General features: G+C 45.0%; 1 protein-coding gene across 2 annotated transcripts in view; it reads left to right on the top strand.

Annotated features, from left to right (window-relative positions):
- The window catches only part of LOC310792057 (kinesin-1 heavy chain), a 43209-nt gene that overhangs the window by 6404 nt on the left and 22888 nt on the right, over positions 1–13917 (top strand). For both annotated transcript variants that reach the window (XM_083653755.1, XM_083653754.1), the window contains exons 2-12: positions 1943–2030; positions 2173–2246; positions 3172–3276; positions 3945–3993; positions 4657–4712; positions 4820–4907; positions 6309–6433; positions 8037–8141; positions 9552–9697; positions 11310–11458; positions 13233–13420. In XM_083653755.1, the coding sequence (XP_083509881.1) occupies positions 1943–2030; positions 2173–2246; positions 3172–3276; positions 3945–3993; positions 4657–4712; positions 4820–4907; positions 6309–6433; positions 8037–8141; positions 9552–9697; positions 11310–11458; positions 13233–13420 (1173 nt within the window). The remainder of the gene's footprint in view (positions 1–1942; positions 2031–2172; positions 2247–3171; positions 3277–3944; positions 3994–4656; positions 4713–4819; positions 4908–6308; positions 6434–8036; positions 8142–9551; positions 9698–11309; positions 11459–13232; positions 13421–13917) is intronic.

Raw genomic sequence — 13917 nt, 5'->3', positions numbered from 1 at the left:
CTCAAGATGCGCCGGGTATTCATGTGACGTTAGCAATCCGCGCCCACAATCACATAAGCAAACCGAGCTCTCCAGCAGTATTGATGTTGCATATTTTGACTGCTAAATCCAAAATAAATGTTTGAAATTCTAATTACCTGCATACATGGTTTTGTCAACTAAGGTGCACTGCTGTCTCCTAATGGCAAGCCGTGCTGGTCAAGTAGCTCACGAGCTTGTTGGCTCACAAGCTTGTTAGCTCGCGAGCTAGCGACTTTCTTCTTCTCCTTCGGTAAAGACAACCGCATTGCATTGTGGTATACCGGCGAAAATGTAGGGTACATTCGCTGTTCACTAGAAATCGCTGTGCATTGTGGGTATTTTATAGTGGGCTATAGTGAATCAAATTCCCGATCGGTTCCGAACACGGCTAGTGTCTTGTTTCAGGCAATTAGGCATCATTGGGGAGGGAAGTATTTACCGTTTGCTTATTTTATTTTTATTTTTTTCTACCAAGGATGCGTTTAGTGTTTGAGTGTTCATTGCTGTGGTGTTTCCACACTGCGTTTCCCCAGAGATTACCTGTCAATCAAACAGTGTGGGCGAGACTGTGACGTCTTTTCCATTGGATTTTCTCTTGATGGAGTTTGATTGTCTGAAGGTGGCGCTCTCTTCTTTGTCTGTTCAGTCATGGTGGCTATCACTGCTCATGCTAACCACCCAATTCTTCATCTTGTCAGAAACTGTTTATTAGAGCGAGACGGCCACAGCTTTCAGGCCTTGTTGGTGAGGCCGATGGCAGTTGGGAAGAAGCTGTTCTTGTGGCGAGAGGTTTTGGTCTTGACAGACCTCAGTCTCTTGCCGAGGGAGAGCATTTGAAAGAGTTTGTGTCCGGGGTGGGAGGGGTCGGCCTTGATTTTACCAGACCACTTTTACCAGCCCTATCAGGGTCATCTTGTTGGTGGATTGAGTATCTTTGTCTAGTATGTATTCCTAGTCTGACTCACGGGAAGCAGGCTGTGGGTATAAGCTCTGCCATTCTCTGACCATTTCAGTCAGAGCGAAGGGAAATCCCTTACCCCTCCTTGCGTTTTGCTCTCAAATGCCTCCCCTGCTGTCAAACAATAATGCTAGCTATCTAGCTAGAAACCTACACACTCTGGGAGCGTGTAGGTTCTCCTTCTGGGAGAGTCGTCTGGCTGCACAGAAACAGGCAACTGGGATAAGCCCTCCCTTGCTCTATAGCTGCTCCCCATTGGAGCAACTGTTTCAGTGGCTGCCGGATGTCCGCTCCCGGCTTATTACAAGCTCTGTCATTGGCTCCGACCATGTCGATCAGAGCGGCTTCCGCTCCCTCCTCCCTGTGTGTCGCTGTAAATAGTGCCCTGCCGTCTCTGTGAAAACAACAACGCTAACTAGCTAGCAAGCTAACAGCAGAAACCTACACGCTAGCTCGTTGCTACACGCTGAAAACGGCAAGTTGGATTGTTGGAAACTATTTTCCAAGGGCACTGCCGCTAAGCGCCGCCCATCGCAATCCCACTATGGAGACCTGCGCCGCCAGACTCCTCTCACGGTAGGGGGGGGGGGGGAGGCTGGCCAGCGAGACTAGAGTGAGAGTAATAGGAGCCAGACTCTCTCCTGCGCTGGTACAGTGCGAAACAGAGATAGCCTGGCAAGTGAGACTAATGTATTCCAAACAAACTGCTGTTACCGCTGCCGGAAACGTCAAACGCAACACTTCCTGTGTGCCAGAGGGTTTTTCCCAGGAGAGCACTGCCAAACATGGGGTGTCAGCAAATGTAGCAAATGCATACGTTTACATGAACTTGGGTGTAGGTTGAATCATCGTATCAATCGGCGATAGAGAGTAGCCAAACGGTAATAGGCGAATGTATCTGAATGGTGGGTTTCATGATGGTAATGTAGCTAATACTCTGTCCTCTTCTTCTCTCCTTTCCAGTCCAAACCGTACATGTTTGACAGAGTGTTTCAGTCAAATACAACACAGGAACAAGTGTACAATGCCTGCGCCCAGAAGATTGTCAAAGGTGAGTTTCTATCAGTATGCTCAGTACCACACTTGTTATGTAATAGGTGTTTATAAAGCGGATATAAATGGCAGCATTAGCCAACCAAACACGACAATTCTTTGAGTCATTGCTTCAATACATGCTGTGTGGTGTCTTACAGATGTTCTGGAGGGATACAATGGGACGATTTTTGCATATGGGCAGACATCGTCTGGTAAAACACACACCATGGAGGTAAGGACTTTGTCACAGCTATCGACAACACCACACAGCACATTTGTAGCATAGATACTTGTCAAACTATTTTAAAACTGAGATGAATCATTGCCCCTGTACCTGTAGAATCACATTCCAAAATCGTACAGTATTCATAGCTTTCAAGGGGCGTTACGTGCTGCCGGGAACGCCCACCTGACGGTCAAAAAAAAAACTTGTTCATTCCGCTGCCAGCCGAGTCGACTAGTTTCTCACGCTGTGTTTGTTCAGCCGTTTGTACACACGTCTTTGCGGCCGACATTTCATCAAAGGTAAGCTCAAGTAACGTTACAATAATGATTAAAATACCCCGTTAACGTTACTTGAGCTTACCTTTGATGAAATGTTGGCCGCAAAAACGTGTGTACTTTGATGGTAGAAAAAAAGCCATTTGCCCTCCCCAGCGACTGAACCACGTCTAATCGCACAAATCCACAACCTCCTCCTTTCTGAGTTTTCTTTCTCCGATGGGATTCTGTAAAAGCACAAGCCAGGCGTGTCTCCTCGTCGGTTAGTGCAACCGATAGCACAACAGGTATCCGGCATTTTGGCTGAACAAACACAGCGTGAGAAACTAGTCGACTCGGCTGGCAGCGGAATGAACAAGTTTTTTTTTTGACCGTCAGGTGGGCGTTCCCGGCAGCACGTAACGCCCCTTGAAAGCTATGTAGGTACTGGTATACTGGGGAAAAACAATTACCTGGGATTATTATTCAATATCTCTAAAAAATAGAGTATCAATATCAAGTATCAGTATTCTTAAACATAATTTGTTTTATTTTTAAGCTTGTAGTCACTTTATAAGAATAGTCCCCCCCCCCCCCACCCCCAATTGAGGATATCTCAATTTTGAAAGAAACTCGTAAGCATTTCTGTACTGATGCCACTTATTGTGTGTATCCAGGGGAACCTCCATGACACAGATGGGATGGGCATCATCCCCAGGATAGTGCAGGACATCTTCAACTACATCTACTCCATGGACGAGAACCTGGAGTTCCATATTAAGGTGCGTAGAGAGGACAGCCTGTGGGACTGTCCCACCACCAGCTCGGCCACAGGATGATGAGGTGTTGCATTTTGGAACTATAAGCAGCTGCTTAATCTGTAAACACACACGCACGCACGCACGCACACACACACACACACCCACACACGTCACACACACACACACACACACACAACGTGAATCTCAGTATAAGTTGCTGTTGCCAGTCTCCTTCACAGACAAAAGAACATATCGTCTCATAGAAAAATATATCAAATATGCGTTGTGTTGAAAGTGACGGAAAAACAAAACTAAAAATAAACTAAAATATCCGACTTGTGTTGAATATGTGGAAACTTGGATTTGAGTTGCCCATGTGAACATAGCCAAAATTAGAAGCAATGCTCAACACAACTTGCAATGCTCAACATGTCCGACTTGTATGTTCCTTCTGTCTGTGTTGTGTTGATTACACTAATGTGTCAATTGTATCTTTTGTTCTATATATTTGATCATTGTCTAATATTGCTTTTTGACCACTGTGTTTCATGACTGTGCAAATAAAGCTCAAATAAAAATTCCTTTATAGCCCACACTTGACTACCTCATACGCCCGTGTCTGTGGATTCTCTAGTCTAGACTGTTCTCAGCTGGATTGCCAGATAATGAGATTCTTCTTCCGTTTACAGGTTTCATATTTTGAAATTTACTTGGACAAGATCCGGGACCTTTTGGATGGTAAGTGGCTGGGCCGGTGGGGAGACGCTGATGGTAGCAGACGTGGATCGTTGGCTGGTTGAAAGAATGATCTGCTAAAAGCTTGTGAAACGCAGAAGAAATAAGTGATGTGCTGTTAGGGGCAAGATGGAGGGCGGCGCTGGCAGTAAAAAGCACTGCATTGTAATTAATAGTCTGTTTGCAAATCTGTTTGTTTATGCACGTCATGCATTGTTTCCATTATGCATGCTGTCCCCACCATGACTGCTTTATGTTGGTCTTCATTTCCTGTGTATCCGTGTTAGGGGTCGGCGATATGGCCCTAAAACAATATCACGATATTTCAGGGTATTTCCGTGATGACGGTGTTCTTGACGACATGACACAATTGTATTAATAATTTCAAGAACCTAATTCAAATATTCAAATATGCCTTCAAATGTTACTGTTGTACACGCTCTGTTGTAACCAAACCACTTCCACGCTACTGAAGTCACTCCCCTTTTTGGAATGAATGACAAAGAATTGGACTGATATATCGATAGCGATACGATGGCACACCCCTCCCTAATCGGTGTAGTATGAAGTACAAGGTCCCATAGTACGCAGCCACTGCTTCAGTAGTGTTGGAAGCAGAATGCCTCGACCAGCTTCCCTAACATTTCCTTCTGTCCGCTTCTCCAGTGTCGAAAACCAACCTGTCAGTGCACGAAGACAAAAACAGAGTCCCCTACGTGAAGGTGAGAGAGAGAGAGAGAGAGAGCTCCCATCCCGTTCTGCTTCAGCGATCTGCTGGTGGTTTTCTGAATGGGTCAAGACACTGTGCTATGATCTGGTTTCATTACAGGGCTGCACTGAGAGGTTTGTCTGCAGCCCAGAGGAGGTCATGGACACCATCGACGAGGGCAAATCAAACAGACATGTAGCAGTTACAAGTAAGAGGCCCTCCTTTTCCCTTCCAATGATCTGTGTGAGGAATCAGTTAGACTCTAGTTTGTGTGTGTGTGTGTGTGTGTGTGTGTGTGTGTGTGTGTGTGTGTGTGTGTGTGTGTGTGTGTGTGTGTGTGTGAGCATCAACATGAAACTACAAATATGGACGTCATCATGACCGCTCCACAAAAGTGAAGCCAAAACATTTCCATCGCCCCCCGGTGGCTGGCTGCAGTTTAGGTCTTAAATCCCACCCCCTCCATGTTAGCGGACGGGACATGAGCCAAACTAAACAAAATACCCTACAATCAAACATGAAAAAAAGAAACGGTTTCTGTCTTTTTAAGTAGTTCTTCATATCACGCTGATATGTTCAGGTGCTAATTTTTCGGATAAGTTAGTTTTTAGTTAGTTATTTGACAATATAAAAAGTCATGATTGACAGCTGTGACAACCACTCTCAAACCCGCGGCACGGCCGAGGGGGCTCAGCCCGACTCTACTGTGCAGACTCCCGTTTGTAAATGATGTGACACAGTGGTGTAGTCTACCTTTTTTCAGAGGGTATACTGTGACTCTGGGTATACTGGGTATACAGGGGTGCGTGGTTTCGGCCGGAAGTGGGCGGAGATTCGACCAATTTCTTGTTGTTGTTCCTCCCCAAATTTACAGAATAGCTTGAGCCATCAGCTTCATCTTGCTTCTTCGGTCGCTATTCTGTCTCCTGAAGATTTGTTTGCCGACGGGGAGAAAGCCCCACCTGATAGCCACCCGTCAATCTCTCTCTCTCTCTCTCTCTCTCTCTCTGCTCAACGCTGTAACACCATTTTATTTTGAAATTCAGTTGACTTTGCCATTTCCCACGGATATTGTCGCGTTTTTCTTTCCTGGCTTGACAGAAAAAGTCTGCCTTCACGCGCCTTGTCGGCTTGAAAATAGAACTCATGTAAAAATCGGCGCAGCTCAGGCGAGGCGTGGGTACACAGAAGGTTCACGTTGAGGCGCCCTGTGTACACAGCCTCATTGACTAAAAAGGACGCCTTTAAAAGCGTGGGTAAAGGCAAGGCTTGGGTGCTGTGTGTGGACGTAGGGTAACACACAGAGCGCACAGGGTGAATTTTATGAATGGAAATTGAAAACGATACGTATCATAGCGCATTTCCCAGTGCGCCAACGCAAATCTGAGTAATTTCGCAGTGTGTAGATTGCGTCTACCTGCGTTGCACGTAGACTACACCACTGATGTCACACAACCAAGATGGCAGCGCGCTGAAACAAGATATTTAGGCTTCACTTTTGCATACCGCGTTCGCTGTTCCTGTCCGCCACGAAAGTCAACGTGCGCGCGACCCGAGCAATCGGAGTTCAGAGGCCGCTTGATAAACCTGGCTGTTATTTGTCCCTCAGACATGAACGAGCACAGCTCCAGGAGTCACAGCATCTTCCTGATCAACGTCAAGCAGGAGAACACCCAGACCGAGCAGAAGCTCAGTGGAAAGCTCTACCTGGTGGATCTGGCTGGCAGTGAAAAGGTACGGACACGTGTGTGGGGAATCTAAGGAAACTCCAACCTCGCTTACTCTTACCCTGTACTCACACTCTTACACAATTGACTCTGTTGATCTACTTTCCCTACTTGTTCAGTTAGTGATTTCCTACATTTCCGCGCGGTCGCTCCTCATGCGAACAGACAGGCAGAAAAGGGCTGAGTTCAGCCCCGGCGACACGTAGCAAAACGTTTATTCAAACTGAAACGGCGGTGCGTTGAACACCCTGTTGTGTTATGCAAGCGTTGCACCTATCTGTTAGAGCCACTGAAGCACTCGACAAGTAAACATCAGGCGCTCTATGCGTGGAAACCATGAAAACATTTGCATAATCCTAACTTTTAATGTTTCACTTTTAATGTGATCATTTCATCTAAAATAGATTGAAAATATGATTTTATTTAATAGAGCGAGAAGTAAAAACAGCTTACCTTGTTCTTCAATGATTTGGCCTTAAGAAAAAGAGTCTTGAGAAAGGGGGGTTGTCTTATGATCAGGGTTGTCTTCTGGACCAATACGGGTACTTGCAACACTCCGTCTATAGGTGTGAACTTGTTGTTTCAGTCAAAGGTGCGGCTATGGCTGTATAAATATAGCTATACATTGGGGGGCGTGTCTGTGGTCGTGGCCCTTATTCAAAACACAACTTGTCTTGTGTCGAAACTCCATTGTAGCTACGCTGGAAATATTGTCTGCGGGAATTTGACAAATACCCCCATCAAACCCCAAATGTTCCTAAAATGGAAGACATTTTTTCCTGTAATAAGCAAAGGCTGGTAAATTAGCCCTTGTAGAATGTAGATCATTCATTAATGTATATTATAGAGTACAACCAAATTCGACATTTTAAGACAAGTGTCTAATGCCTCAAATTTAAAAACTAAAACTAAATTTTTTTTTGGTAGCAGTTCCTTTTGGCAGTGGAGCACAAGTGCAACAGTAGTTTACCAGGCATAGGGTTAAAAAACCTTATCCAATTAAAAAAAAAATCTTTACATTTCCTTATTTTTACCGCATGTTTCCATTTTAAAAAGCAAAGGTCTTGGATAGTAATAATGTGAATACTTATGTCATCAACTGTCCTTTTTCTTTCTTTTTTTATTGCAAGTGGTCATGGCTGTGAGTGACCTGAGGGCAGAAAAATAGATTTTCCTTCAGCAGAGACACTCTGCATTACATCCTGTGAGGACTGGCTTTCCCACAAACATGATTACTTTCCATTAGCTTGCAATTCTACTGTTGTCTCTGGATGCTGTCGTGAGCATCTCACTGGCTGCTTATTGATGCTGTCTCTCAGTCTAACGCTGCCCTACTGCCTCTCAGCCATTTGCCTGATCTGATCCATGAGCCTTTTCTATAGGCCACTATTTATCAACCTGTCTGTGTAGTCATCGCAACACATTGATACTTTTTGTTATGCCATGTTATAAGAAAACACAATGGCACTTGGTAGTTGCTTTTATCCAAAGTGCCCGACTGTACTATGAGTTTGTACAGTTTGGGCATGGCTGGTCTCAATGGAGGCAGTATTGGTGGCGTGCTCTACCGGTTTAGCTCCATGTTGAGGTTGTTTGTTTGTGGTTCGCAGGTCAGTAAAACAGGAGCAGAGGGCGCTGTGCTGGACGAAGCCAAGAACATCAACAAGTCTCTGTCCTCGCTGGGGAACGTCATCTCTGCTCTGGCTGAAGGAACGGTCAGTAACTCTGCTGGAACACAAGCCTGAGGATGACCGTAATAAATAACGTTTTGAATGCATGAACAACCAAAACCGAGCGGGAAAAAGAGAGATACCTGAAAAAGATTGTTGTGTAGGTCCATACATGAACGTTACATATGAAGGTGAATAGTCTGATATGGTAGAGTCGTTTCCAAATGTAGGTTACTCTGTCTGTGACACAGTAGTCAATAGTCACACTCCCTCTGGTGACGTGAGAATGATTGTATATGTAATATATGTAAATGTGGGTTACTCTGACTGTGACACAGTAAACTGTTTTGGGTCTACTCCAAAACACTCTTGCCCTCAAGAATAGTACTAGTTAGTGTGCAAATCAAATATGTTTAGAAGAAGACAGTGATGTTTAGCTGACTAGATAATGGTAACATACAAATAACATCTTTACTGATTGGATCCTTGTTATTATTTTGAAACATGTTAACCTCAGGTTGATTGGGGATCCCCCACCCCCGCACCCCCGCACCCGAATGTATTGTTAACATTCTGGAATTGAACTCTTCAGACATGACTGTAAATGCGGCAGTTAGCAGAGAAGTCATCTGAAGTCTGTGCTGTTTACCAACCACAAGGCCGCCTAGAGCAAGTGGAGAATGTGAAAAACCAATATTTGTTTCGGTTATTTGTCTTTACTGTGAAAGCGCCATTGATCAACCTTTTGCAATGCAGATCCTTTGTGCCGCAAGAGTCTCATAAAACTCTCCTCCGAGCAGTGTTTTGCCGTAGCCGTTGCACGGCAATTTCACCCTTTTCACGTCGATGAACGGCGGGCTTGTTTTAGTGGCCTTCGCTCGGTAAGCGACCTGCGGCGAGCAGCTGCTGATGTATCTTGATGGGCTGAAACAGGCCAACTATTGTGCGGGGAGCGACGTGAGCCTACTGCGTCTAAAAGCACTGTGGCAGGCGGTTGCAGCGTAGCCACAGGCATTAATAATTAGTTATATTGTCATATCAAGTTATCATGTTAATCGTCGTCTCGATGACTTCGCCGATGGGAACAGTAACTCGAAAGTATCACATCCTGTCGTCTCGGGGGGGGGTAGGTGAAACCCCAGACTGTCTTCTCCGCTTTCAAAATGTTGACGAGTGCGTTTGTTTAACAAGAGTTATCCCAGCTTCCAGAACACGATACTTTCCTTGATGTTCTTCAGTAGATCTTGTGGGCTTTTGAACCAATAATCTGCAACCGGCCTGTGCATGCACAAACAGAAGTACTTGAGACGTCGACAATCCGGGTTGTGATACAGTAGTAACATCAGATCCTGTGTGTCGGGGAAAAGGCCGTACCCTCGAGCAAGCCACTGTACTCCCATTCTTAGTGTGTGTGTGTGTGTGTGTGTGTGTGTGTGTGTGTGTGTGTCCGTCCAGGCCTACATCCCATACCGAGACAGCAAGATGACCCGTATCCTGCAGGACTCGCTGGGTGGGAACTGTCGAACCACCATCGTCATCTGCTGCTCGCCCTCCTCCTACAACGAATGCGAAACCAAGTCCACCCTCATGTTCGGACAGAGGTGGGTAGGCCTACCTGGAACAAAAAAACCATCCCGCGTCGCGATAGACGAAATGACGAGTTCATTAGCAAAAAACGATGAAATGCCATTCTTAAAATGAATAAACGACACCCGTTTGATCCTCCCTGGAGTGCAGAAAAAGATATTTGATTTGATTTGTGTGAAAATCGTCAGTTGAATAGGTTTGAATTATGATTTATGATAAAAATATGCGAACAAGCACAAACCTTTTAGACCACGGCACTTAACACGTTCAGTGCCAGCGACGCCATATGGCGTCATTAGAAATTTACCGTACAGTGCCAGCGACGCCAAATGGCGTCATAACTCCAAATTGTTTTTTTGACGGGGGGGTGTCGATCTAAGCTTCTTACGTCGCCTCTAACAATATTGTAGCTATTGGAGGTCGATAACCTATTTTACAAACCCATTAGGTGGCGACAGCACTCTCCTGATCAGAGAAAAAGGAGCCAAACACACAGAAATAGTCACTGGGAAAAAGGAGAAAATCGCATCGCATCCGTCCGTATGCATCGACGTGCAGAAGCACAACGAGCACAACGCCAGCTGTGCCCAGAGCAGCAGCATCCGCTGTCACAACTGAGCACCTTCATGTACGCTGCAACAGCACATTCACATAATCAGCATTATTATTCCGAACTGGAAGCATGCCAGCCCGTGACAAACACACGCGGAACCAAAAAGCTGAATATCGCGCACCATTCACTGTGTGTGCGCAGCAAACTCAGCAGAGACTGAGAGCCACCAGACACATAAGACACACCCAGGAGGCGTGTGCAGTTGAGGGGGGGGGGGGGGGGGGAGCACGGAGAGCAGCAGAGCAGCATACACTTCACCCAGACAGACCCAGACATCAGAAAATTAGCTTCAGAGTCAGAGATGTGCTTGAAATGTTTAATTTCACAAAAGGCTCGTTATCTCAGCTCGTAGAAAAAAAGGTATGTTTTTCGTTCAATCAGGCTATCTTCTCCGGCTCATAACTAAAGAACGGAAAATGGGATCAATAAACTTTTTTTTGCAGGTGATAGAAGAGAGTCTCATCGTTATTTGTGCGTGTTCAGTGTTTACATAGTAATTATTAAAAAAATTATATGACTGTTTTAAAATGCATTGCGGCCTATGTGGCACAGCAAGCAACCTTTTGCCCAAGGGCCGTGGCACTGAAAGTGTTAATAATCATCAGTAATATCGATATAATGACTTGAGTGGCCGTGGGTAAAGGTAAATAATAGAACAGCCAGAACAGTCTGGTAAGTTCAGAAAATGACATCACTTTACTGTAATGCAGCCTTTAAAACCAGGAAAAGACAACACTTATGCCATGTCACAATATCCAAAATGAATATCTAGTCTCATATCATGATATGGATATAACATTGTTATATTGCCCAGCCCTACTCATGATGTAAATTATCATATTCTCAACTGGTGTTCACAGCAAGCTTGGCTGCTTCCACCTTTTGACGGAATAATAATCCAAATAACTTGTAAACAGCTTTCTGCCCTCCATCTTGCAGTCCCAGACCCTACACACTCAAGATTGGGACTTGAGCCTCGCTTAACAAAACCCTGGCTTGTATTTGATCTCCAGAGCAAAGACCATCAAGAACACAGTGTGTGTGAACGTGGAGCTGACAGCAGAGCAGTGGAAGAAGAAGTATGAACGAGAGAAGGAGAAGAACAAGACCCTGAGGAACACCGTCACCTGGCTGGAGAACGAGCTCAACCGCTGGAGGAACGGTGAGGCGCACTGTGTCTGTGGATGGCTTCTGAGGAGAGAGTGGAGGAAGACGACATGCTCTAGTCGAACTTTTCTTTGGGATGTTGGTGCTGAGTTTTCACCTTGTGAGGCAGCTGGATCCGTGCGAGGTCATGAGATCACATGACAAATCCATCTTGTCACGCTCCAATCTGTTGGTTTGAATCTCAACCACCAGTGGTTCACACCAATCAGCATCCTATGAGGCAGCTACAGGCTTTAGGTGTGACACCAGCAACAAGCGAGCCTGTGATAGACAGATGGTTCATCCAATCACCTGCCAGGTATATTTTGAAAGTGCCCGCCCTTTGAAACAGTTTCCCGAGCGACTCGTTCCCAGATGGTTATGTGAATACAAAGCATCTGGCAGCGGCAGGTTGGGGAACTTTTGTTTTGATGCAGGTTGTAGGCTCAAAACAATTTTTTACATGTTTTTGTATCATAATAAAAAAACACATCAATAAACCCTCTTTTTATATATATATTTTTTTTATTGTTTCATTTCAGACATTAGTTTACTCCCATCAACAATTTGGTGTACACAGTACACCCAGGTAAAAAGCTAAACAAAACTGCAGCAAACAAACGTGACAGAATCCACAACAAATGGTTTTCAAATGAGTTGCATGCACAAATGTACCGGTAATGCAATGCGAGCTGAAAAGAAACAGTTTTCTCCCACCCCAAGTTTTGGTGTTAAATGATAAATAAACCCTCTTTTATGTGGCTAAATTATCTTATTAGTTATATTTCTATATTTTTCAAACAGTACTGGATTGTCTCAGTCTCCTCTTTCTGCTCACACACTGCTAAATGGTTACGAATGAAAACACTGCTTTTTGGATCTGCGGTCTTAAAGTCGAGCTGAACCCAAAAATTACTTTTCTTTTCTTTTAGTTCAAATACCTGGGTATGCAGTGCACCTATTTAATAATGTATGCAAACAAAATCACAAAAGTCTAATTTCTTTTGTTTTTCACACTTTTTCACATCAAAAGTTCATTTTTCAAGATTTCATTGATAACAGTAATGTACAGTTTGCTGACGTCACCTAGTACTATCAAATTTCTACCCCATTTCAACCAATCATATCATGACATGCAGCTGTCAATCAAATCTTCATTTCAGGTTAATTTTCTCTTCCAAAAGAAAGAGAAAATGGCGCCTAGTGCCTGTCATCTGGCTATCCCATAAACGAACTACTAACTTGGCCAATTGTTAGAAACATGAACAAAAACAAAAACTATAATCTCTAAGAATGCAAAGAAATGTAACTGGCTCGTTAAAACACGCATTCCAGGAATATTATTTACATTTGTAACGATAATGGCGCGCGCCTCCGAGCCTGACAGCCTCCCTGGTTGTCAGGGGTCGTCTCTCGGAGTTTCCAGGCTCGCTCCGCACGAAGCAGCCTGGCTGCCTGGTACTCCGCGGATCCCACTCGCGTAGCACGACAACACGCTGAATCCCACCCGATTTGGGGGTGGAACACGCCAGGATTGGCCAATGCCAAAGCCAGTCCTCAGAATTGTCAAATCAAATAATCAACACCGTATGGTCCGCCTCTCAATTTGTTTTCAGTCTGAAACGGACTCGGATGCACGTGACGAACGGGTTCACCTCGACTTTAAGCTGATCTAGCTATCTACAAACTTGCTTGCTTGTTTGCTTGCACACTGTAAACTCTGGTTACACACACACATACTTTTCCATGTTCCCATACTCACCCTGTGTGATCTGCCTCTCTTCCCCCAGGCGAGAGCGTGCCGGTGGAAGAGCAGTTCGACAAGGAGAAGGCCAAGGAGGAGGTGCTCGCTCTGGACAACGTGCTGAACGACAAGCCGGCCTCCACGCCCAACATGCCCGGTGTCCGCCTCACCGACGTGGAGAAGGACAAGTGTGAGGCGGAGCTCTCCAAGCTCTACAAGCAGATGGATGATAAGGTGAGGAAGGAAGTGTTGAGCCACTTTCAGACGCGGATTCTGGACTATATTCGTTGAATCAGGTCCGGACATTCCCGAGTTACCCTTTCATACAAGAGGCATTGTTGTTTCCACACATGAGTAAATCTTCCGTGTGGTTTGGCGGAGTAGAGTCTGCAGGGGGCGCAGTGTAGGATACAGTGTCACCAACTCCATAAGACATGTCTATGTGATATAAGTAAGTAAGAGCGCTCGTACAGCGAGAAACACAGTCTGGCAAGCGAGACTACAGTTTCATAAATATATATCTCTCCCATGATTCCTCAACTAGTCGACTACCTTTTGGCAGTAGTCGATGACTACTCAAATTCAGTGGTTGTGAATGCCCTACTCTGCTCAGTAAAGAAAAGCCTGGTAGGTCTGGATTTGTATGTGACTTTCAGCGAGGCAGGTGCTTGCTCCATTGTCAAAACAAACAAGAAACAACACCTACTATTTGTGGTATTTCACCTAGGCCT

Source organism: Poromitra crassiceps (genome assembly GCF_964638095.1).
Source record: "Poromitra crassiceps genome assembly, chromosome: 17".
In the NCBI taxonomy this organism is placed as follows: domain Eukaryota; kingdom Metazoa; phylum Chordata; class Actinopteri; order Beryciformes; family Melamphaidae; genus Poromitra; species Poromitra crassiceps.
Note: the sequence above shows the minus strand (reverse complement) of the source record. Positions and strands in the feature narration are given on the sequence as shown.